The sequence below is a fragment of the Phaenicophaeus curvirostris genome, chromosome 5, assembly GCF_032191515.1.
Source record: "Phaenicophaeus curvirostris isolate KB17595 chromosome 5, BPBGC_Pcur_1.0, whole genome shotgun sequence".
Classification (NCBI taxonomy): Eukaryota; Metazoa; Chordata; class Aves; order Cuculiformes; family Cuculidae; genus Phaenicophaeus; species Phaenicophaeus curvirostris.
In genome coordinates this window covers 12,107,956-12,134,392 of record NC_091396.1, presented here as the reverse complement: position 1 = coordinate 12,134,392, position 26,437 = coordinate 12,107,956, and the positions used below count along the sequence as shown (strand labels likewise).

General features: G+C 36.6%; 1 protein-coding gene across 8 annotated transcripts in view; it reads right to left on the bottom strand.

Moving 5' to 3' along the window:
- Window positions 1-26,437, bottom strand: part of IRAG1 (inositol 1,4,5-triphosphate receptor associated 1) — a 76,303-nt gene that overhangs the window by 23,763 nt on the left and 26,103 nt on the right. For 3 of the 8 annotated variants that reach the window (XM_069857585.1, XM_069857583.1, XM_069857584.1), the window contains exons 2-10: window positions 23,702-23,799; window positions 19,881-19,934; window positions 18,998-19,186; window positions 9,757-9,827; window positions 4,883-5,056; window positions 3,805-3,882; window positions 3,350-3,399; window positions 2,908-2,949; window positions 626-1,216 (exon numbers count right to left, since the gene is read on the bottom strand). In XM_069857585.1, coding sequence (XP_069713686.1) covers window positions 626-1,216; window positions 2,908-2,949; window positions 3,350-3,399; window positions 3,805-3,882; window positions 4,883-5,056; window positions 9,757-9,827; window positions 18,998-19,116 — 1,125 coding nt within the window. In that variant the 5' untranslated portion in view covers window positions 19,117-19,186; window positions 19,881-19,934; window positions 23,702-23,799. Of the gene's footprint in view, window positions 1-625; window positions 1,217-2,907; window positions 2,950-3,349; window positions 3,400-3,804; window positions 3,883-4,882; window positions 5,057-9,756; window positions 9,828-12,592; window positions 12,694-18,997; window positions 19,187-19,880; window positions 19,935-23,701; window positions 23,800-26,437 lie in introns of those variants that run through there. The other 5 variants (XM_069857578.1, XM_069857581.1, XM_069857586.1 and 2 more) reach the window with 4 other exon arrangements.

Sequence of the window (26,437 nt, the reverse complement as noted above, 5' to 3'; positions counted from 1 at the left end):
AAACAGCATAAGTGACTCTTTTAAAGAGAATGTTGTTACATCCTGAGGAAGGAAAGATTCTTCATGTCTAGAATCCTCTTTGGAAACCTGAACAGATCACTGTAGCCCCAAGTATGTTTTACAAATGACACAATAGTTAATGAACTGCTTCCTCTTTATAGGTCATATAAACAATGCAAAAATGAGATATATTGTGTTTTAGACTCACTTGCCACAATGAAAGCAATTACTACTTTCGTGACACCAGCATTACAGTTCTGGGGGCCAACACCTGCGTGTGCATGAGCATATGCATACGTGCACCTTGAAGATCATAGAATCATAGAATCACTAGGTTGGAAAAGATCCACCGGATCATCAAGTCCAACCATTCCTATCATACAACAGTGCAGTTGATGCAGGTTTGAAGAGAACTAAGAAATTAAATTATTCCATAGAATTCAGTTAGAGGCCACAATTTACCAAAATTCCAAAGGAAAAACATGTTACAATTCTGTTGCTGAAACTCTTTCCCATGATATTACTGTATGTTTCTTGCAATGACAAAAATTGCTAAGCAAGTTGAAAATTTAGTAAGATATGAAAATAAATTTAAAAGAAAATACAACTGATGACTAAGACTAACCTCTCTGAGCTTTGTCAATTTCTGCATTCGAACTGGTTGAACTTGGATTTGAAGGTCTTTGAATGGTTTGAACTGATTGCTGGATTTACTACCAGCCACAAGGCTTTTATCTTCTTCAGAAGGTAATTTTAAAGGTGTTTTCTCCTGTCCAGGCTCCAAGCTATCCCACGAAACAGCCCGTAGTAGAGGAGGACGCAGTCCACACAGTTTAAATTCTGGTTTACATGAGACTTTATGGTCCCTCATTTCTGGAACAGGAAATTTTAGCTTTGAGTCTGTTTTTCCTATCCCTGGTCCTGGTAGATGGGTTCTTAAAGGAACATCATTTTCTTTTGTTTTCTTGAGGAATGATTTTCCAAGTTCATTTTCGCAAACATTCACGCAAGTATTAAGAGACATTCTGCCACCATCACCACCTGAAGGGTTGCATTTAGGTAAAGTATCCATATGTTTACATGGATCAAAGTTTTCTTTTTGTTCTGAGAGCTTCTCTTTGGAGTTTTCAAAGCCAGCAGAACGAGGAACCAACCTTCCCTGAGAAATCTTTCTTTGATCATTCTGCCTTCGATCAATTAATCCTTTTGCAGCATTCTGCAAGTAGAGGGACACACATAAAACAAAGAAACAAGACTTCTCTTTTCTCCTGCCCAAGAACAGATTTTCACTGTAAAAAGCCATTTCCTTTTCAGAGACATTTGCTTTTAAACATGTGCTCTTGACAAGCAAAATAATGTTTTAAAGGCACTTGAAAGAACACTGAATTGGGAATATCTTCTCTGAACTTTTGAGATACTCTTCTCCCATTCCAGAGTCCATTATAGTAATCCTCATATAGCCAAGTTTCTCATGTTAATTAAAGGTTTGTGTGTATCTTATAGCACTGTTACTTTCATAGAATCATCAAATCACTAGGTTGGAAAAGATCTCTAGGATCATCGAGTCCAACCATTCCCATTGACCACTAAACCATGTCCCTGAGCACCTCATACACCTGTCTTTTAAACCCCTCCAGGGATGGTGACTCAATCACTTCCCTGGGCAGCCTCTGCCAGTGCCCGGGGACTCTTTCTGTGAAAACTTTCTTTCTGATATCCAGTCTGAACCTCCCCTGGCACACCTTGAGGCTATTCCCCCTTGTCCTGTCCCCTGTCACTTGGGAGAAGAGGCCAGCACCCTCCTCTCTACAACGTCCTTTCAGGTAGTTATAGAGAGCAATGAGGTCTCCCCTCAGCCTCCTCTTCTCCAGGCTAAACAACCCCAGCTCTCTCAGCTGTTCCTCATAAGGCCTGTTCTCCAGCCCCTTCACCAGCTTTGTTGCTCTTCTCTGGATTCGCTCCAGAGCCTCAACATCCTTCTTGTGGTGAGGGGCCCAGAACTGAAGACAGGATTTGAGGTGCGAACACAGTATTCAAGGTGCCAATCCTCTCCTTTGATTGTTTTCCGTTCTGTTTCCGAATCCTTTCCTTTGATTATTTTCCGTTAGTCCATAACCTCCCAAGGGAAAATATGGGCTTGTACATGGTTAAAGGGCATAGCATGATTTTCTCTCTTCTTACTTTGTGTTCAGTACCATAGACTATAATTTGTCTGCAATCTCTGTAGGAGAACTGGGAAAAGAATGTGTGCCTCTACCTTGGCTACTTTGGTGCAGAATCCATATTTTGTCTAACAGCACCTATGTCAGCAATTTAAAGCAATCAATATACAGTCTAACTGTGGGCTCTGCCTTAGATATGTTGCTACTCCTCTCCTTTATAGTTACTGCTCCAAAATTCTGCTGCTATACTTATTTTTGTAGGTATTGCCTAGTCCACTCATAACAAAATCTCTTTAAAGGGCCATCTGATATTACTTTAAATGAATTGGGAAGCATTCATATAAACTACTCCACCAACAGTTGTGTGGAGTGGTAACATCCTGTTGTTATTGCAGAACACTAGGTACAGTAAACCTCTTCCACTGAACCAAAGGGGTCTGGAAGAGAATGTCTGCCAGAAATACCGTCATACACCAAAGTGGCCTGAGTAGATATTTTTACTTTAGGTATAAAGGTATTTAGTATAGTATATTTAACTGAGCAGAACTTACGATAAGACATAAACGCTAGCTGTATAGTCCATTGCCCTCCACTACATTTGCAAGTGCTTCACAATTTCTTAGAGCATTAACATTTTTCTTTTCACTCAGTGAACAGTGTTTTACCTTTTTTAGTCACTTAAGTAGCAGTCATATGTGTGCTAAGACAAACAGGCAGATTTTGTTCAACACAGTGAAAGACTTACCTCTGCAGTTTGCCTATCATCCTCTTTCACAGTTCTGTTATTCTAGCAAAACAAAGAAGAAAAAATTTGCCTTACAAAGTTAACTTTCACATCTATGCTGTGAATATTAGAACTTTGAATCTCTTAAATTTTACAATGCTTGCCACTTTTATTTCTGAAGAAAATGTAGGGATTAGTTTTTTCCATAAGTTAGGGTAATATTGGATCGTTTTCCATTTTCTACTCTTAACAGATCTCTATGATCCTTTGGCACTTGTTTTTCTTGAGAGTTAACATTTATTAGCCCCTCATTCTGGAGAAAAAGACTTATCAATAACCCAATCTTGGTATATAAAATGATATTCAAAACATCCTGTTTTCCTCAGGGACTTACCAGACAGCATAGTGTAATGTAGTACTGTAATAATGAGGTTACAGTGCAGACTATTTAGTTCTTTCTTACCTGCCCTGGAGATACTGACTCGATAGCAGTGGTTGTGCATACATCAGGCCCTAGGAAGACACACGCATAATTAGGGCATATCCAGAGGTTTTCCTCAAAATTTTTACTACTACAGTGTTAGCAAACACATATATGCACAGTTCCATAAATTTTAAATGTGAAAAATACTATTTGAAAGGGGAGAACAATTATCTAAAATGCAGTAAGTTAAAGATCATTAAAGATTCCCAACATGCCATTATTGAAAATAATAAAAAAATAGAACACGTAACCTAGCAGCACCACAGGTATAAAAATATAATTAAAAATATATATTATGGGCATTCATGAGCTTTGTCATATTGAGGAGGAGAAATCCTTGAATCTACAGATTTTTTCTTCTCAAAAGATACTACAAAACACATTTTTGCTTAGCTTTTATAAGTTAAAGTTTGAGCCTGCATAGATCAATTTACCTGATGGAACTGGAAGAGTGAGAGAGTTGCTCCGAGATGCTACTGGTGAAACTTTAGGACTAAGTGTAGGGGAAACTGCTTCATTAAAACAAAGACAAAAAACCAAACAAATTAAAAAATGTAATTTTACTTTCTAAGCTTAGAGCTTCTGAATTTTTAAAATTCAGATAAGATTAAAACATGAATCTCATAGTCATCAGTCGTGTTTATCCAGAACCTGACAAGTCATTTTAATTGCCAAGTTGTACTAAGCAGGTTTTATCTCATATATCTGCCCCAAACTAATATAGTTCTTTTGATATACAGAATCTTTAGTCTCCTCAGTTTTCTGATACTGTAAGCAGTGCAGAAAAGTAGACACAAGAGAAGGATTGACAAGGAATTTAGGAAAAAGAAAAGGAAAATTTAAATTTAAAATATATAGTTGTTTTTTTCTCCATAAAGCGTCAAGCCAATTTTAAGATAGAACTTTGTTTTGAAATGGCATTTCAAAGCTAAAAGAAAGTCCTACTTCATAGAATCAAATGACATTTTGTCCTAGTTTTCAAACACTTCATATAATGGGAAATAAATAATTTCAATTGACATTCTAGAACAACATATTTTATTCTGTTTTAAAAGGAGAATCTGGTCCCTTTAGTTTAGATCATGACTATGTTCAGAATACAAGTCTATTTATTTGTGTCTGGGGGGATTGGTCTTTCAGCAGTATGAATATTGCCATTAAAATTTCATTTTATATACAATATGAACTTCAGGAAGAATTTCTTCACAAGCAGAAATTTGTAACCATTTCTTTGATTCCAATAGAAATACTTCTTTCTTTCCTGTTACAGTGTTTGCTGTGTGTCATTCAGGCACTTAAACTTCACTCCATCTTCCACTGTTACATCTGAATATAGAGACTGGCCATTTCTGTTTTATATGGAATTGTGAGGAGGGGCAGAGGGATTCTGACCTACAAATTATCAAAGTCTGTGTTACAGTAGTGATGCATGCGTTACAGCAGACACTTATATGTGCCTTTGCAGACCTTTGAAGTAGAACATAAAATCCTGTCTTCACAATTTGCACCTACCCGTCGGTGACTCTGGCAGGCTGCTTCTTGACTTCCTGCCTCTGCGCATTAGAAACCTCTCACTTACTTTCTTTGCTTCTTCTAGTAATTCGAGGTTCTTCTTTTTGTCTTCTTCTGATATTTTGACATCTGGTAGCTGATCATTTACCAGATCAATCACATGGCCACTGTTATCTGGGTAGAAAACATCATAATTAGAACTTTACCTCATACTTCCAGATAGGCTATAGCATTTCAGACTAACAAGCACAAAACATATCTTTAAATTTAGCTTTGAGCTTGCAATTAACAGACATTCATGTCTGTACATTTGTAATGTTGTCATATTCTCAAGTATAGAACAAGTCCTCAAAACCACAGATAAGCCACTAAGGTTAAGTCATTACGATCAAAGATGCTCTGATATGTGAAACTGGCTTTTCCACTGTATTTCCAATGTAGGTTTTGTAATTTATCAGTGAAAGTGGCATTAAATCCATTTCAACTAGCAGTTGCAGCACGTCTGTCACAGATGTAGCTTTTCCGTGGATTTTATATGTCCATTTTTTCAGTGCTAAGGTCCCACAAACTCACCTGGCAAAGACTTATGCACACTACTTTTAACATACAGGTGACTCCATTAAATAATCTACTGAATAAAGTAAAGAGTTAGGAAATATAAAGATTTTATTCTATGCACATACAAGAGGTTCTCCCACAAATGCAGAAGCAACAGTAAAGTGGTATCTGGCCATGTTGAAGGCAGAAGCGGAATAGCTAAAGCCTGAGAATTATAAAGCTATTTCAAAAAAGCAAATTAACCTCTACAATGTGGTAGACCTGCAAGAATTTTCCAAAGGAATTGCAAATCTTATCAGAATACCTAGTGGTTAAAGAAGGAGTTGTTAGAGGCATGTTCCTCATGCCCGCTTGTGTTGATGATGTGACCTGGGAGAATGCATGGTCCGCAAACCGAAAGCCCCTGCCCTACATTTAGACATTTAAATTGATGCATTGTTTTATAATTTTTTTTTGTTTTAAATTTAGTTGTAGAAAGAACCCATTAATCCCTGGCTTCCAAATTGATCAAGAACTCTAAACTCTGAGCACTGATTTCTACAATTCTCCAAGCTATGATTAAGCAAAGAATGTAGCCTATTTCCAGAAAGGCCCTTTCTGCATGAGTTGATGTGAATGGCTTCTAAAAGCATCTAGGCTTGTATAAAAAAACAGTTACCTCAAGACAACAGGCCAAAGAAATGAAACATAGACACTGACAAGGTAGCGTATGCAAGTTTTTTGTGGGTTGATAAACTTTACAGGTTAGTGAGCTTGTTGGTTCTACAGGAAAGGGTAAACAGAAGACTAAGAGTCTGCTTAATCCATTCAAGGCCACTGGCACACACTAGCATCAACAAAAGACTGCAAGTCAGACATTTAGTCTCAGGTAACATTGAGAAAATTTGTGGCTGTGTGAGTGAACTAACTACCTGCATGAATAAGTGACTGTGTTGTGTCAAGAGTTATCTGGTGAAAATAACAACTTGATCACATTAACAGCACCTTAGTGAATACAAGGTGTTCTATGAAATAATATTTGTCTCTGTTTCTCTCCCTAGCTTGACACCTCTATTAGGCAAGAGGGAATTTATAATGAACAACTTAGTAAAGAACAGCTTGGGTGAGGGGGAGGGAAGTCATCAGGTAACCAGAGAAAAGTATTTTTAAATTTGACAAGAGACATTACAGAACAATCAGTTTTCAGAAAAGCAGAGGACATAAGCAAGCAGCAAAAACTCAAGGGTTTTTGGTTTGCGAGCATGGGGTTGTCTGTTTACAGTGGTTTTTTTGGATGGTGGCGGGGTTTTTTGTTTTTAATTTCCATAAATTTAGTTCACTGTCAAGGCTGTCAAAAAGCATGCCCACAGATTGGATAGTCTTAAAGCAATATATTTTAAACAAAATAACTGTTTTATTTTACACTAAGATTTGTATGTTGAAAGTTTGAGAGAAGTCCCTCCCATGGCACTTCCCTTGGGCCAGCAAAAGAAGAAAGCTGCAGGGCATGGCAATTTCTGTCTTCCTCAGGTGGTTAAGTTTTCCTCACCATACTAAAAATATTTCCCTCTTTTTATTTGCCTTGCCTTCTGTCTCTTCACCGTTTCTCTTCCCCTTTCCTGCCATTTTCTCTTTTCCCATGAATTTCCTTTAGTTTCTCCTGCTGTGTCCCATCTTGGCATTTCCTTACAAATGACAAGTGTTAAAAGAATCACTTGTTAATTATTTCAGGTTTACAAGCTTTTGATTTTGTACATGTCCACGAAGTTACATTTCTTTCAGGGAAGTCAGACCTCCAACAAGAGACTTAGAAAAGCAACATGTTAGTCATAGAGTAATTTAGGTTGGAAAGGAGTATTGGAGGTCATTTAGTCCAACCTGTTCTAAGCAGAATGAGTGGTGAAATCAGACGAGGCTGCTAGTCTTTCAAGGCAATCTGGTCTTGAAAAACCTTAAAGGATGGAGAATGCAAATCCTCTTTGGGCAGATTGTTCTAACATTTGACTCTATAGTGAGGGAAAAGTTCTCTATGCCCACTTAAAGCTTTGTTTGTTTCAAATGATGACCATTATCTCTCGGCCTCCTGCCACAGGCCTGGCTCCGTTTTCTTGATAATCTTCTCCTTGGTATTGAAAGGGTGTACTAGGTTTCCCCTAAAGCCATCTCTTATCCAGGCTAAATTAGGCTAGCTCCTGCAGCCCTCCTTCAAAGAGGAAGCTTTTCAGCCCTGGGACCATCTTTGTGGCCCGCTATTGGACTCACTCCCCTTTACCAATACCCTTCTTTTATTGGAGATCCAAAAATTGAACACAGCTTTCTAGATGCAGTCTAATGAGTGCTAGGTAAAGGAGAATGAACACTTGATCTACTGGATAAGCTTTTATTAACAACATTGGTAGTCTTCTTTGCTGCAAAGGCGCATTGCTGGTTCATGTTCAACCTGCTGTCTACCAAAGCCTCCAGGCCCTCTTCAGCAGAGCAGTTTCCCAGCCAACCAACCCCCAGCCTGCCCTTACTGCGAGGGGTTATACCTTCTCAGACATAAGACTCTAAATTTTCTTTGCAGAAATTCCTAAATTTCCTGTTGGCTCATTCCTTCAGCCTGTCTAGGTCTCTCTGAATTGTAGCACTGCCCTCAAACATGTATTAATTAACCTCCCCAATTTGATTTCAACTGCTAATTTGATGAGAGTGTACTCCATTCTCCTCCAGGTCATTGATAAAGACAGAAAGCACAACTTGTTTTCTTGAGTGAGTTCCAAGGCACAGCCAAAGGTCAGCCACAGCAGCTAGAACAGAAAGCAGGCTCGAAGCAAAGCTTCAGCAGAATGGTATCTGGAAAGGTTTGTTTCTTTCAAAGAATCCTCTCCTTTGCTAGCATCTAGCAAGCACATGACCAGCCAACCAATCACTACTCTCAGAGGCAAACTATCCAACCAACACTTTACCTGTCCAGTTGTCCACCCTTCTAGAGAGTAAAGTCCTAATTTGGATACTGGATTTGGGGGAAAGTAGGGAAGGGGGAGCAGCTCTTGCTGCTGTATCTCTGAACATGGAGGGATAATAATTATTTCATATAAATCTGATTTTCATAAGTATGGTTCCATAAATTAACTTAGTTTCTGTAAGTTTAGTTACCTCTAAAATTGACTGCTGGCAAGCAGGATAGGTTTTAATGTTCCAAGTCCCCTTAAGTGACATGAAGTGATTTACATGGGTCTTATTTCCATCTTAGTTTTACAGGATGTATAAAGGAAGTTTCCTTTCAATTGCAAGCAGCCAAAACTCACATTTCAGTCTTTAATTTAAAGGATGAACCACAAAAGCTGAGCAAATGCACGAGAAGTCACAACTCTTTGAAGCCTCCTTGCTGTCTTTCAGTGGGCTTTCTCTCAACCGCATTTTTATAGGCATATTAATGCAACTCAGTCCCCATTTGCAAAAGCATCAGGATCACAAAGTAGTAAGGATTAATTCTGTTATTAACGTGGATAGTTAGCACCTTCTCTCTGCATGAAACTAACTCTAGTAGAAGAATGGAAATAATACTTAAATCAAATATTTTATTATCTGCTAATGAAAAGGCAATGTTGAGGATGTTGGTCTAAATTTAAAAATCTCCATTCAACTTTCACTTTACAGGAAATACATAAAGGGACAAAAGTAACAATCCAAATGCAAACATACCAAGACTGAGAACTCATGGAGAATTGCCACTGACATAATAGGATGAGCATTTGTCTCAGTTTGTAGTAGTCACAAATCTGCATCCACACCATTAGTCCCCTTGAATAGCAATTTACTCTACAGGTAGCTACTGGAAAATTAGTAGAACTAATTATGTAGTGGAAGACTCATTAGCAAGAGAAAAAATGAAGAAAATCTTCCCTTGGGTAGCTTGTTTTCATCTAAGGTTTAATCTGATATGAGAGCCAAACTAAATAACAAGCGTTTGTTAAGCTGCTTACTAAAAAAAACCTCAGTTGTTCAAAAGTAACAAAACCAGTATTGGAGAACAGTATTTTGCTTACAATAAGATTTTTAAGCATGTATATCTCCAGCCTTCTAAAAACGTTAAGCTAACATGCTAATCAACAACTTTATGAAAGTAATAATACGCCTATTTCCCCAGGTCTGTCTGCATGCAATCCACTTCTGATCATAAACTCATGATCACAATTCAATATGCCAGCGGTGTCCCCTGTGCATGCATTACAGATGGTATGCACAGGAAAAAAACCCTGTAATCAATATAGACGGACTCTATATTTAGGTCTTTAGTGCATGTTACATTTTCTGAGAAAATATCCTCGCTTAAATGAATAATCACTTCTTACCAACAGAAGTCAATGTATTTGTTGTGTTCCTAGTGGCGCGGTTCGAGTGTCTCCTATGAGGACTACGAGGCCTAGAGAGAAAAATGAACGAAGAAAAATTATGTGAATATGCCAGCACGAAAAAGGCTCTGCTTCTCTATAAAAAAATTAACATTAGGAAGCACTTTTCTTTGATTAAAACGAAAAAAGAAACCAAAAACATTTTATTGCAATTCCTCTCATTTCCAAACAACTGAAAAATGGATGAAGGTTGCAGAAAGAAGGAGAACTGCAGAAATTTCTCTCACAAAGTAGTTCTGACATTTGCTGATAACCTCGTATACTGTGAACTTTCCATTTCTCAGAAATTCTATATTTCTTTAAGTCATTATAATGACTTAAAACTCATGTAGATATGGTAATTGCAAAAATACCACAAAAAATACACCAAAATTTTAGTCTTTGTAAATTGTTCACACTTCCTAAACTGAAATAATTTCATAGACTTCCACATTGACACTCCCATACAGCAATATGGGAACTTTCTAGATTGAAAACCATGTCAAAGTCTTAAATGACTGCAGAAAATTAAATGCTGATCCAGCAAATAATGCTGCTTGTAATGGGCTGCATTCTAATTCTGACTCTTAAAAAAATCTTTACATTTGGAAAAGTACATTTTAAAAGCACAAGCAAATTATAGTATAGATTTATGATCGTTATTTTCTGGATAGTTTTTTCCCGTACTTTAAGACTAATGGCAAGTCAATAGATTAAAAATGCCAGGTCAAGATTACACTTTATCAGAAGACTGAAAATCTTAATCCAACTCAAAATTCAATTGAAGTTTTCAGCTTCAAACAGGATTATTATATCAATATATATCAGTAGTAGGTCATATTCTTGCCCTGCCTACCTGAATAGGCCCAAATATTTGCTTCAAAACTCGCTATACTAAGGTATTCAAGCTAGACCTTTAATTTCTTCCAACTGTCTGGCTTAGAAACATTACCTATTTGAATTTTCAACTGATATTTTATTTCACAAGATCAGGAATGTGGTCCTATCCCTGTTTCCAGGTGCTACAGAAGTTGCTTTTGCAGTTTCATCAAAATAATAAGGAAGACTCAACAGATAGAAGCGAGTAAGGGAAAGAAGAGAGCTGATATAGCCTACACTTGTTGCATCTGTTTTTTAGATAGAAAAAAATCATCCAGTAAATCAGTTTTCAATACTTTCAACTCAGGATGTTAAAAGAATTGAGCATATCTTAATTGGCTTTAGAAGAAAATTTTAAAGATGCTGGCAATTAATATCACGAAACTTTAATATCTCAGAATATTGCCCTATGAAAAAAAGATAAACAGCAATTCTAGGGTAACAACAATTTATGTAAGGAAAGAAACCATATACAATAACAGTAGCTTCACCAGCATTACCTTAAGATACAAAATACAGTACGTATTTCAAGTCAATACCAAGATAAGATGCACAAGACTGGAAGGTATATTTATTTTGCAAGATATATTAATTTGCTAAATCTGTCAAAGATAAGAAGCATTTCCAGCAGTTCACAGAACTATAAAATGACATGTATAGAAATAAATAAAACGCTTGCAAGAGCTATTAGTAAAAATTGCAAAGTATTTTTACAATCATAAGCCTTCCTTGGAAATATCCTGCCCTGACAAGTAAGGCTTATTATACACTGTCGTACATCGCAAATCCATATTTTTCAAAAACCTTTCCTTCATTAAAACACACTCCAGTAATTTAAGGATCATGCAAACAGATTGGTTTTAGGAACACCATAACTTGTTGCTGCGTTTTCCTTTCAATTGACAAAAGAATTACAACAAATTGCAAATATTATTGCTACAACATCTACTTTTTTCAGCACAATACTAAGAATATTGTAATGAGATTCCAGTGTAGCTAGTTCTTTAATTCAAGAAGGGAGCAGACAACACAGGCTTTGTAGAGAAGACACACTCATTTGCGAGAGCCAGCACTGATGGCTGGATAGGAGGAACTTACATCTTTAGCTTTTAAAAAACACTAATCTTTTTAAGTCTTAGATTAACTTCCTAACTTGACATCAGTTTATAAAGTCCTTATTGGTTCTGTGGAAGTATTTATATGATTAAAGGCAGCACTACTAGTCTACATATAGAATTAGTAACCAGAATTAGGGATTTGTCTACTGAACTGAAAAATTTCCACGGAGGAGAATAATTTAGGAGACATAAAAAATGCTCAATTGCATTTTTTTTTACTCAGTTGTTTCTTGACTAGGTCTAAGTAAAGGTTAAACTTTGGACAGAAGGACAGTATTGAGCATTTCCATGCACAGAACATGAGGAATCCAACTGTTAGTCATCCAAACAGCAGGTGTAGGATTGTAGCGCACACCCACACGCCACTATATATCTACAAAAAGATTTGACCAAGCAATTTTTCCTCACCAGGGCATATTTTATTTGCTAGCAAAAGGATGGACTTCAAAAGTTACAGATTTTAGTCCAAATTAGGCAAAACTTTATTTACATTTTAGCTTTAGTTTTAAATTATGCTGTTCTGAAAGATAAGAAGTTTCACGTAGATTTTAAGTATAGTAAGTCACATAATTTGGTTTAGTATTATATGAAACTCTATTCTTTTAGGATCAATTATATTCCTGTTCACTTCCCTGCATCCAAAAATCATCACTAAAATACAAAGACAATATGATCAAAGACAAATAGAGATACAGCAATAATAGTTTAATACAATATACATTCAAAGCAATATTTTAGAAACACAGCTCCTGGAATTACTGTACAATTTATGCATAGATTGGTAATGTATTATATAGTACCTGTTAACCAGATTTTTATCAATTTCTACATCTGGCGTAACAGCGTTCTCTGGAAGAACAATAGAAGGTGTACTGCATGTTGTCCCTTCAACAGTAGTGTCCTGAATGGTTTGTGACAAATATAAAAATGTAGTTAAACAGAAATTCAAAACACTAAATATTGATGCTCTGTGTGGAAAATAATGTGTATTGCTCAATTTAGCTAAAAGGTAAAATGACTGAACTAAGTAAGAAGTTGCTCTTATTTGATAAACCAAATGTGAATTAGAGGCGTATACTTCAATTGTTAAAAAGAGATGATGGACACACACACAGAATCACACACAGAATAACCAGGTTGGAAGAGACCCACCGGATCACCGAGTCCAACCGTTCCTACCAACACCTGGAATATCTGTTTTCTTTACTTTTTTTAATGCACACAAGCTACATTCAATGAGCATGGAACTAATGACAAAGCTTTAAAATGTTAGACAAACTGATTTTTCACGCAGTAAACCATTTCTTTACTGAAGTACATGTACAACAGTTAGAGAACTTATGTGCTGAATGCAAGGGCCATGTATAGCAGGGCTAAATTACACACGCAAAACCTCCAAACAGTACTAGAGGACAATGAAGGCTTGAATAAATGCAGTGTTAAGTGTACACACGCTATCCAACCTCCTCCCCCCAAAATAGTTAAAAGATTATCTTGCAAGTGTCCTACTTGGATTTTCCTCTCATTAACTGGATTTTTTAAAAAACAAACTGCAAAATTTAATAAAATACAATATAATTTTTAAGTGAAAAAAGAAACTGGCACTGAATATCAACGCATGCTTTCCTTCTTAAAAAAAAAAGAAAAAAGAGAAATTGTCCTGAGAACTTTAACCCTGCACCCTCTACAAGAATGATGCCAATCAGCCAAAGAGAAAGAATCCGTTTCCTGTTAAATATCCCAAATGGAGATGCATCAAGATTTCTCATATGTAGTCAAAAAGTGATTACTTCTACCTCATGTACTACCTTCAGATTCACACACACAAAAATCTAAATATATAGTAGAAAAAAAGTAAACTTTGGTATTGTTGAATAAGCAATCTGGTGTTTACAGTTAGTCAAGAAGTTGAAAAACGTGATTCACACAAAATCATGCAGGAGGTGGAAAAGTGTAGGCACCTGTTAGAAGTTGCAATTTTTATTTTAACTTACAATCGTGAGGTATTTAAAGAATAATTTATAAATTCTCAAATTCTAATTGTTATTGCTGGGTAACAGTATGTAAGATTATTTTATTTCATTTAGTTATTTGGAGTTTAATTTTTGTTTTGAAACTACATCACAAAGTTTCATAAGAAATTTTTACTGCGTTTGTCATTGGACCAGAGAATAGAACAGAACAGCACAGTGCAGCACAGCATTGAGTAGCACAGCATTACATTGCATTGCACAGCAAAGAACAGAATATTTTCAGTTGCTAGGGACTTACAACAATTATCTCATCCAATTGCCTGACCACTTCAGGGCTGACCAAAAGTTAAAGTGTGGTGTTAAAAGCATTGTTCTAATGTGTCCCAAACATTGACAAGGCTGGGCTATCGACCACCTCTCTAGCAAGCAATGCTTCTGAATTTTCTAAACAAGCATATTTGCAATCCATGGCACAAAGCCAATTACATTCAAAATCATTTTACTTTTACTGAAATAGCATTTGTTGCCGATTTTGCTTAGTCCTTTTAAGAATATTTACCTCCTCCAGGTTCATACAAGTGTAATGAATTCAGAATAATATTTATTTTTAGTAATATTCATTAAATAGGCAGGTAGTAAAAGATATTGTAGCATGTACAGAATGAAGCATATAACAGCTCACAGTTTAAACAAGTCAACATTTTAGAGCAGAAAAAATTAAATAATTTCATTTCTGTGAAATAAAGGCCATCAATGAATAACTGTTTCAGTCATCTACCATGAAGTGGAGAAATTGGTGAATTCATAAGGTTTGTTACAATAAAGAAGTATAAAAGAGTATAAAATGAAATGGAATTATATACATCCAGAAAGCTAACAGTCACATGACTGCTAATATCTATTAGATACAATAAAACTCATTTCAACATCTCTCCCAGTGCTGCATTTTACTCTTATTGAAATAATACATTTTCTGATCAATTAAAAGAATTGTAGAAGCATTTTGAAAATGATATAATATTAAAGTAACCCTCCTTCTTCTCAAAGGCAATAAAACACGCTTTGGTTTCGACATCTGATTTAGGATTCTTGATTCTGTTGTAAATATCCTTTTTTTTTTTTAACTAAAATAAATACATTCCATGCAGCTCCACACTCTGTACTCATGAGTCTCATATAACATTCCTCAGCAAGTTCACTTTGTCAGCCACAGGACAGCAGGATAAGAAACAAACCAAGAAAACAATGTGAAGATACAAGTGTAAGGAAAAGATCCTTGTGACACTGGAAATGTTAGAATGTCAAAGCATGACCTATTATGTGATACAAGTACACAACTGACATTATATGATAAGAGTTTGAAAGCAATTTTTAGTAGTATTCTTGAAAAAGTTAAGTATTTTGTCTAACAGCCAATGATAAAAATTCTGGTGACTGCCCTGCTTGCAGGGCAAAGGAGCTGAGTACACATGCATGTTCTTTATACTTATCTTGTGACTGCCAAAGTGCAAAAGCTTTTGAATGATGTAACATGTACCTTGGAGTCACTCAAGTCCATATCAGGACTCTAAAACCATCTTGTTAAAAGAAAAAAAAAGAAAACAAAAAGATAAATACCATAGCCAAGGCTAGTTAGGTTAGCTATTCAGGTAGATTACATTAATTGCGGTCGACAGCTATAGTAATTCAACTTCTACACAGGTGGAACTTCTACACGCTCTTGCCTCTTGTTGTGGTACATTTGTATAAGAGAAAGAGACAGGAAGAGCTAGAGCACGAAGCCTTTTGCAGGGCCAGCTGGCTTGAGACAAAATAAATCTTTACACTCTGAAGAGTACTCAGGCCCCTATGTGGAGAGCTTGGAAGAGAAACTTTAACAGGAAGCTTAAGCGGTGTCACAGTTGTACATCTGCACAAAGACGATATGGAAGTTTTCCATCACCCTCCCATTGGCTGCCTGTAATTCTCCTCTCTGTGTAAGCTTCTAGACAAGTCTGCTCTTCAGCCATTCCCAACAGCTGCCTTATCTCCTAGTACCAGTGACTGCCTGCTACCAAGTCTTTGATTCCTTTTTGCCCTAAGCTCTCCTCCCATAAAAATATAAGGTAAAAATGACTCCACCTCTATGGCTCACATGGGAACTGATCCACATGCTCTACAAGGATAACCACGTGCCACCTAGTCTTGCAAGGAGGCTTGTGTAGGACTGAGAGGATCGCACGTGCAGTTTGGTCCATAACAGAAGATCCAAGAGGCCCGGGGATGCTCAGGGTGGATGGGATCTTCAGAGATTCTCGCTGTTAAACTCTATCAAGCCTTCACGAAGCACACTGAAAACGTGCTTTTAGAAGTTTTATAATCCAGTCGAATTCAGATGGATTTGAAAGGGGAGCGGGATTAAAAGGATATCTCTGCTAAAAGACTACCCTGCCAGGACAGTCAGATGAGAAAGCTTTACTGTACACTACTTGAATTCTTTAAAGCATTGGTAAAAAAAATATTCCTCTGACACCTAGCCTTATTCTCATAAATTAATTAAAGGCCTGGACTGAATAACAGAACAAATGTGGCCTGAAAAAGACACTTATGTGGAAGGCCTCAGAAAATGTATAAATCTCAAACAGCAGACTTTTGAGTGAGACGGGGTTTTAAATCAGCTTAATTTTGAATGTTTAAGTGATATACTGAGCTGAAGGTTAAGCAAGTAAAGTAATGAAATTCAGTAGTAACTGCATTTACTTGAAAGAGGCGGGAGAACAGACAAAATAAACACTGGACATCTCCTTCAGAACAAAAGAGGTAACATGCAGTGATTTGATAAAAGTACAAGGCAATTTTAAATAACAATAATAATAAAAATGAAATTCAGAAGCTTAAATGATGGAATAATCAGCATATGAGAAATATTATGAACATCTGAGACAGACTTTTCCACAGCAGCCAGGAGAGTCAGTAAAATAATGCTTGGGAAACAATGAGAAAGCTGGAAATAAAAATAAGGATTTTTAATTTAAAAACAGGGAAACATGGCAGCTCACAAGCAACCCTAAAAGTGTGGGGAGATTTATAGGCCAGTATAAATCTTTTAACATAACTGGTAAGGGCCTAATTTTCTTACTGCAAGCATACATTACATATGTAGAAATGATACTTTTTATACTGAAAAACTGAAATCAGGTTAAACTTTATACTTTTAATTCAGATAATATTTCAAATAAGGGGCTAAAGTTCTTTGTTTTAATGGTAATTTCACATCTGCTTCTCTCAGGAACACAGAGCTGATGAATACTTTGATGAATGTTGTTTAAGGTTAGTCAGAATGCTGTAAGAAATATGGAAATGGAAAACCATAGTTGTTGGAAAACCAAAATGAATTTGAGAAATACAGCCCAAGTTTTCTCATCATGTAAAAGATACTTGAAGTAAGGAAGAAACTAGGTGTGATATAAGGTTCATTTTCTTTTTCTCAGAACTGTTTAGTGAATGTACGTGCATTTGTGCATGCAGGGAATGTGGGGAAGCATCTCCAGAAACAGAATGAGGAAACTGTTAGACACCAGACAGCACTTAAGATGAGATTCCAGATTTGGAAAGTTTTGTTCAGTGGTAGAAAACAAGTCCACCATTTGTTAGTTCCTTCTGATGCCCTCTCCTTGCTTGCAAGTCGTTATCTCACAACAATAAGCTATTTCAATTACATAGTCATGCTGTAGAACCGGACTGCAGCAAGACTCAAAGCCCATACCATAAGAGGTATGAACAAGATCAAATTATCACAACACTGGCTAGTTCCTATCCTTAAGTAGGCTCATGGGCACCATGTTGGTTAAAATCCTTCCACTGGTACTTTGTGCCTGAAAGTAACAATTTATCTAAAACAAAGCTTTTATCACAGTTAACTGATTCATAAACTATCACATTATCATACTTCACTTAAGGCATACCTCTGAAAATCCTGCATAAGGTATTCAAAAAGTATTTTTAAGAATTTTATTATAGATTAGATGGTTGGAATCCTTCATTTCTCCCATTGGACAAGCACAGAGTTTAATTGATGCCTGCTAGCTTTTTATGTTTTGTTTTGTTTTCTCTTTGGGTTTGTTTTACCCAACAAGCCTTTGTGCTAAAATACTATTCACATGGGTGAGTTTAAAAAAATAAAAATCACCTTGACCTAATATATGTGCTCAGCTAACAAGCTGATGAACTTGCATCCATCTGGGGTGTTTATCTTAAGCCAGGAAACCAACACTCAGCACAATGTGCAATTTAGATGGAATGCATGACAAATTCAGTGTAGGGCTCACTGCTGACAATATTTTCTAACAATGTTAAAGTAGCGGATGTTTTGACCTAAAGGGTAGAATATAGTGTCGTCAATGCCAGTGACAGCGATACAATTTTAACTGAGGATGTGCCAGATTATAAATCCTCTCTTTCTTTACACCAGTTTGCATAAACTGGGATGATCTGATAACCTGTGTTTTTCTAATCACATGAAGGTTCTTTACTTCAGCTAAACTAACAATTAAAAAAAAATCCCCACTTCATTAGAACACAAAATTACTTTTTATCAGTGGAATAAATTATTCAAAAGGGAGAATTTTCATCTGTTACTGATTTTTTACTTACCTGCAAGTAAAACATGTAAAAACATGTAGATGCCACAAATTTGAGTAGCGAGATAATGAATATGTCTGGGGAGCGCCCAGCTGCTCTCTGTATAGTTTCAGTATATGTTCAGCTAGTACTGTGGCAATTAAAGCATTGAGAAAGACTACAAACCAAAAAGCCGATCTTCTTTCACACACGCATGAATTGTATAGCATCTCCCATATCTGTAAAGGCAATACTAGGTTGTTTCAAGACTACTGTGAAGTACAAGCCTAAGTTCTTTTCTCAGAGGTTAAAGTTCTCTGTAACAACATCACAAAGGAAATTTTTGGACAGCTTTCATATAAATAGGTCAGGACAAAGAGACATGTAAGCCTCCGGATCAAATTGATAAACAAATGCTTGAGCAACTTCAGTTCTCATTCCTTAGTCTCTAAACTATTTGAAGAATTCTAAGAATATCAACTGAAAGATCATTCATAGCTTCATCAATTAATCAAAACACGCTAATACATAGCAATGATTATATGTTATTTTATAAACTTCTGAATATACGCAAACAGATTCATCCTCAGGTTTCCAACAAGTGTCAGAAAACACCTTTGTGAGAGTGCTTACTTTGGCTGGAGGAGAACTGTAGTGCTGTACCTCTTTTGATTGTCCCTTGTCTTCAGGTAAGGTTGGCATGGTGGATAGTGTGAAGCACGTGGAACTGCAATGTGGACTAACAGGACCATGCACTGCTGAGAATATCTGTTTCAAGTTAGCCTGAAGGCATAAGCGCTGAGAGGCCTTGTGATCTGCAGGCTGTGTTAGATGCCAAAAATACAAATCAAATCCATTTAAAATCCTATGCTCTAACGCTGAGATCACTTTTCAACAACAAACAGTTTTAAAGTTTAAAATTAAAAATGCTATCTTGTGTTTTATTAACTAAAGCTTTCAAGGTCAAGTATAACAGTAAATGCATTCAAAACAGACAACCTCCATTCTTGTTGCTATTTTTGTCTCTTCCCTCCATTTTACAGATTCTTTTTCATTCCTATGACTGTTTTGGCTATGACCAAACCACCCTTTTCCAAGAAGGAAACAGCATCCTGAATATGCATAATATGTCTTTAGTAACTAGCGAGGTCCTAATGCTACGGAGTGTGATCTCAGATCTCAAAGAAAGAATTAAAACTGTTAACTCAGAAGGTGGCACTCTACCTCTGAGCAAGAGCAAGGCCTAGGTGAATCGTGCAATGACCTGGTGTACGTCTGCACAAGACAACACTGTGCAAGGCACTGCCGAGGCAAAATAACAGCAATGCCCAAATGGGGGAAAAAACCCCAAAGCACTGATTATTAGCTGAGAAAGTTCTTGTTATTAGTATCAATAAGAGCTACTGCCTTCACAAGATAGCATTAAAGCCTGTACAGTAGTCTGAAGGTGAGAAATGTTAAGTTCTAATCTTAATAACTTCAGCGTTAGTGTTACAAGACTTACTGTGACACCTACCGGATAGTTAAGGAACAGTCCTCATAAATAAATCATTCAGCTCCTTGCTGGTGCCTGCAGATGACAGACAGTGCAGTTATCAGAGACAATCTAGTACACAGTTTCTGTCTGGACTCGAAAGATCTAACTATATTCCCTTTACAATTAATTCACAGCTGTGTGAAAAAACGGAGCTATACACACAAACAGTAACATAACTTCAGTAGTGAGCTAGGAGATAAATACACCCAACAAGTACAGATTCAGCCTTCAAAACACATCTTCTTCCTGCAAGCCTGAATTACTAATCTCCTCTCAATTCTTTTACTCTTCTGGAAATCAAGATAGATGGAATATGATGGATGGGAATATGATGGATCTGCAGTTCAAGGCACTTCTCAGTGTTGCAAGATTTAGATTCTACAGTTTTCCCTTCCCTCTCAGGGAAAGGCAAACATATATTCAGAAACATGTCAGTTGTTGAGGCTGACAATTGGGATTGTCAAAATACTTGTGTTGATTGGAAAAAAAAAAAGAGCACAACAAAACCATTCACAGGAAACACTGAAGCAGCCTCAGTAGTGATGAGTTCCTCACCTCAGCTTTCATGGAGCAAAACTTTTCTATGCTGCAAAACCTACAGAATGTGTAAAAGTGTTGGATTAGAGAATCCTCTAAGACCCATAATTTTATTATATTTATTTCATGTTACATTTGAAACTGGAACTTTCTCATTTACTTAGAAGAGGGATAAAAGGCCACCCCACATTAATTTAATGCAGAACTAACAGATTAAAAATGATCACTAATTTTTTCAGAGCAATACATGCTGCAGGAACAGCATGTTTCAAGCTTTTGTAGACATTCTGAATCTGTTACAGGTAAATTTCTATCTCTCCTGCAATAAGTTGAGGCTGATACTTGTATCATGATTTTACCCACTTCTGATTCCAAATAAGAGCAGAGGAAGCTTTCTATAAATAAAAATACTTAAAAGGGTTTATTAACACAAAATATCTTTGAAGTCCTTAATATGGTGGAAAATAGGCATTTATGATTCTATATATTTTAATAAGCATTAAACATTTGTATCTTTCAACATTTAAGTATTTTTGTATCAGTCACCAACTATCAACAGCACACAAGAATGAGATAAAAGCAAGGTAACCCAAAATGTGACGTGGACTTCTTTTTCATCTCTGTAACAAAATCCTGGCATCCTATGCACTTTCTGAGTTTGAAAGAACTCAAACACAAACAAAACTGAGAAGATATAAATTTGGCTGTTTATCTAATCCCTCTTAGTATTTGCCTTATGAATTTATAGTGGTTCTGATAAGCTCGACTTAACAGAATGCTTGGCCTGAAAAGTCAGGAATGTTTCAAGTCATGGCCAAAGTGAATTTGCAGTATTATGTGGAGCTGTATAAGCTATTGCATCAAAGTGGTTTATTCCTGGTCTTAGCTGAGTTCCTAGTACATACTAAACCTAAAAAAGCAATGCAAGTCATATTGAAACAAGAAAGAGCTATTAAGCACATCAAGTTTCAGTTCATTTTTCAGATTTAAAAAGCAAAAATCTTTAAAAGGAAAGAAAAATCAGCTGGCTTTCTAAGAATAGAAAGGGACAAATCTTGAACACAGCTAAGGGAGAACAGAGGGTAATGCGATCAATTTATGCTACCTTAACATCTGGATTTGGAGCGAACTGAGTCCAGTGCATCTCCGACACAATTAGAACCTTACTCTGACTTCCTTACAGAGCTATCTTGCAAACAGTAAAAAGCTCCAAGTTTTTAAGGTGCTGATGAGTAGGAAAATTTCTTCTTCTGACATTCCATTCTTCCCCAATAACTGTCCTGAAAACCTCAGTGCTAAGTATTGTATCAGAACAGTGAAAGCTTGCATATAATTATTCTGAGGCTTCTGAAAACAAATGCCATCTTTGCAAAACTTAACTGTTCTGCTGCAGTCCTCTAGAGTGCCAAAGTAAGGGCTGCTGCTTACTGGCATTTCAACAAAATGCACAAGGACAGTTCTATTCTTACTCCTTTAATTAATACTCTAATACTCCTGAATTATTTTTTTTTGACCTAAAATATTTTTTTTAACCTGTGCAGTGTTCTTAAAATCAATAGTCCAGTCCTTTAAAGACTTTATGATGCTTAATCAGTACAAATATCATATCTTGTAAATGCAAATGGATGGAGCCAATGAAGCCACCATCTTGCTCCATACAAGTTGTTCTGTCATTTTCTGTATCAGTCACTGCCTTCTGTTACTAGTTGTAAAGGCAAAGGTGTAGAAGCGATGGAACCTTAAGATAGTGACTAATATACTAGCTCTTCCATCACTGCTGAAGTGACCTCAGGTTCGATAATAGGAAAAGGTTCTTCACTCAGTGGGTGGTGCAGCACTGGAAGAGGCTCCCCAAGGAAGCAGTCATGGTGCCGAGCCTAAAAATATTCAAGAAGTGTTTGGACAAAGCCCTCAGACACATGGTGTGAATTTTGGGATTGTCCTAGGCAGGGAAAGGATTGGACTCAATGGTCCTTGTGGGTCCCTTCCAACTTAGGACATTTCGTGACCTTATGTCTATTTGATTAGGCAATGAAAATAGCCCAAGCAAATGTCAATGAGAATCAAATCATACAGAAAAAAGGAGCCTCATGAGAAAACTCTTAACAAGAATTAGAGGAGCTTATCTGCACCTCACAAATGTAGGAATAAAATAAAAGAGATGTCTTTGGAAAACTTATTTCCCTGGCAGGTACATTTTTAATTCTTCAGTAGAGCATTAGGGAGGAGTGCAGTCTCGGAACCTACAGAAATTCACACCTTTATCTACAGAAACACCTTACAACCTTATTGAACCCTGAGCCAAAGTGCAGAGAGCATGACTTCCCTGGTTGTGAGCCTGGCTCATCTGCCAGCTGGACAGCATTTGGAATTGTGCTGCCAGTGCCAGCTTTATCTCCTTTCCACAAGCATAAATGCATCTTGGTCAAAGAGGAAACAATATGTTAACAATATATCCAATACAGTGAGGTACCAACTGAAACAACTGTAATTATTGCCCCAGAAGATATTGAAAGGATAGATAAAATAATACAGCTGTACTTTAAAAACAGTCTAGGTGCATAAACTCACATAGGCATCCTAGTCACAAATACAATTTCAAGACTCTGTTACTTCTTTTGTTAGGCATTGATCAAACTCTGTTTGGCCTACCTGTATCCTATGAAGGGATGCCATGAGATTACTGTAGTGTTTTATCAGAGTAGAAGACCCCTCTCAAAGTCCCAGTCTTTTAGAAACTGCAAGAGCTTCAAAATTACCTTATCAAATTGAATGCTTGTAGAGATTAACTCACATGTCACAAGAAGAGTGGATGTGGGCAAAGATCTACAACCTTAGCTTGCACAAGCCTTTTGCACCTACAAAATGAGTTTAAAAAAACCCAAACCTATCCTATTTAGCAGATTCTGCTTATGCCCACACTAAGATGAGACAACGTAAAGAAAAAAGCAAGAAAAAGAAAGAAAGAATTGAGGATGGAAGATTTTTAACTGTTTGGTCTGTTATTGTAAACTTACTGCTTAAAATAGTTAGGAAAAAAATGATCCCCTGAGCTCAAAATTGTAGTCAGATATAGATCAGTGAATGCAGAGAACTTTCTTTTACCACTGTGTAGGCTTAGAGCACAATCTGCAGGAAATGGTGATCTGGGAGCTCTATTCCATAAAAGGGAAAAGTATTTAGAGGCCCTTGGCTTTCAGTGTGTTCTCTCTGCAACTCATTTTACCATAGTAGAGAAAGCTAAGTATAATCAGTTAACTTACCCTCTCTGAGTCACGGCTGAATACTGTGTTAACGAAGGCTTAGATGAAGGTGCCTTACTCCATCTCCACTGATAGCTTGGCAGTTGACCTCAAATGCTCTGTCAAGTCACAACAAGGATGTATTAAAAAAAAAGCAGAAATAAACAGTTAAGAAAGCATTTTATTACTATTTCTTGACCTCATACTGCCCGCAGTCAAGACAAGCAATTCTCATTTGTCAACACTGGGAGTTGCATACCCATGAATACAGCTGAACTGCACAACTGACCTGCTTTGTGTAACTTTTTTCTTTGTTGTCCTGCAAAGTGGTTGTAGAACATTACCATACCAGAGAGATATCTCTTGGCGCTCCTTTTGTATAGCTGCAAAACCATATGGAATTGATGCAGCATTTTTAATCAGGTTTTGCAGCTTTGAAGTACTTTACAAACACTAAACTTATTTAATTTAAACCAAGCATGAGCAAAACAGGGTGTTTTTCTTATGTTTGTACTACAGAATAAGTTTTCAAACACAAAGTAAGATTATACTCTTTTAAGATACACAAGTAAAGTTTGTTGGCATACATTAGCTGTTCCAAAATATTTGAAAACACCCCAACAGGATAAACCGAAAGAACCAAACCCTATAAAATCAGACTCAGAGTATCTTAATAGAAAACCTTTCATATTTTGCACCATGACCTCAACATTTTTGTATAATAGAAACATTTACTGGAAAAGTTAAAAAAAACCAAACCAAAAAACAACTCACAACTAAAGCTGACTCGTTTATGCTTATCCTAGGGGACAAGAGATACTACAGGGAAGCTGGAAAACACTTCCTTTATTGTCTGCAACACAGGAAACAAATTGATTGTGTCCTACTGCAACTGATGTTTATGACAAGAGAATAGTTTCTCATATTAAATAGTTAAGTTTGCAAGATATAAAGATGCTGCATTAGTCAGTTTACCAAAACACACAGTCATAGCGCCAGAACTAATATAAGGTATCTTTGTGATAACTGTAATGATCTGAGTTCCACCCACCTTAATATCCATACAACTGTACAAGGTAGAGTCTGGAAGACAGGGCGGTGTTCCTGTTTATAAGATACAGAACAATACCACTGGGGCATACAAAGTGTATGCAACTACTACGTGAATTCAAAGCATCTATTTCCATTCTGAGAAGTATTGAGATTTATTTCTGAACATTAATTCCTGAGCAACTGAGATAATACTTCTTGACAATCAGAACAATTCCAGGTTGTAATCTCAGGGACAAGGGACAAGTATGAATAATTGTGTCATGAAAGTATTTTAAAGGAAGAATATAGTGTAAGAAGAATACAGTGAATGTGTCCCAGCTTCTAAAAAATTTCTGTCTCTTGGACTCAATGGGTACAGTCTTCCTCAGGACTCCAAGCTGCCTGTAGAGGGCTTGCTTTCAGAGCAGCAGGACAGGAAAGAATTCCTTTCTCTGCTTCCTGTTTTCCTCATAGCTCAAAAACATAAAACTTTATGGTTTTCAATAATCTGCTTGAATGAGAGAAAGGAAAAGTTAGGCCAGGCAGAAAGCAAAGTGTTTCTTTGATGCATGCCCAGCTTGATCTGACTGGGAGCACTCAGGAGAATTTCTATAGTAGTGCCTAGTAATGACACTCTGCTGAGATTGAAAAACAAGTTTAGGGGTGAGAGGTGATGCTGACCCATTACTAACAAGACCCACAAGGCTCTTGGCTGGGTTATGTATTTAAAATTTAGTACCAGAGTTTAAAGAAGTCTGATAGCTAACTCCCACAGAGTTTAATGGATAATGTTTTCTGGCAGTTGTGTACTTAACACCAACAGCATCCATTCTAGTCCCAGCTTTAGGCTTTTCCCTGATACATTAAGAGAAAAACTAATTTGACTCGGTTTCACTCACGGTTATTTTGACATAGCTAAAAAGAAATCTAAGACTTACTAAAAGATTGCAATTGTATATGAAAACAGCATTTTTTGCTGTGAAATGCTATCAGCCAACTTCATTTGTATTAGTAATAATTTCAGTTTGGTTTTGCTAGCAGTCAGTATTTAGGTTTATTTCTCTTGCAGCACAGCAATTGGAGGAGTGGCTTACAACTTTTTTGCAAGAATCCTAGGACAAATCTTATGCTCAGACAATCAGCAAACAGCTGAAGAATGTACATGTTTTAGAATTACCAAGGAGCAGTATTTCACTAACTGCTTAGACTACTAGGTGCAGATTAAAAAAAAAAATTAATTTTTTTCTTTTTAGGTAAGTGTATTTTAGTCAGCCTGATTCCTGATTCAGCTTCTCTTAAGAGCAGCTAGGAGTTAATATTGCACAAATCACACTTTTATAAATTACTCTAGCTTAGATACAAAGTCTTTGTTTTCAGGTTTTGTTTTTATTCAGCATGAAAAAGAATTGAAGGAAAAGAGGTTTTAAGTAGCATCACTTCCCTGTGAAAACAAATTCTTGTAAGATTTGCATACAAGTTCACAAAAAATATCTTCTGGTTCATTTGTAGTTTTTATTCATTCTGGGGGTTTCTTTGAATGAATCAGCTTAAGAGAAAACTCTAATAATGTAATTTTATCTGGTTAAGTATGTGCCTAAGATACTGGACTCAGCTCTTGTATGGTAAAGGACAGTCAGAGGATTTATGGGAAAGAACAGATCTACAAGATTCTTAGTGCAGAGGCTTCTCCCCAGCCATGCCATTGCAAGAATCTGGCACTCCCCA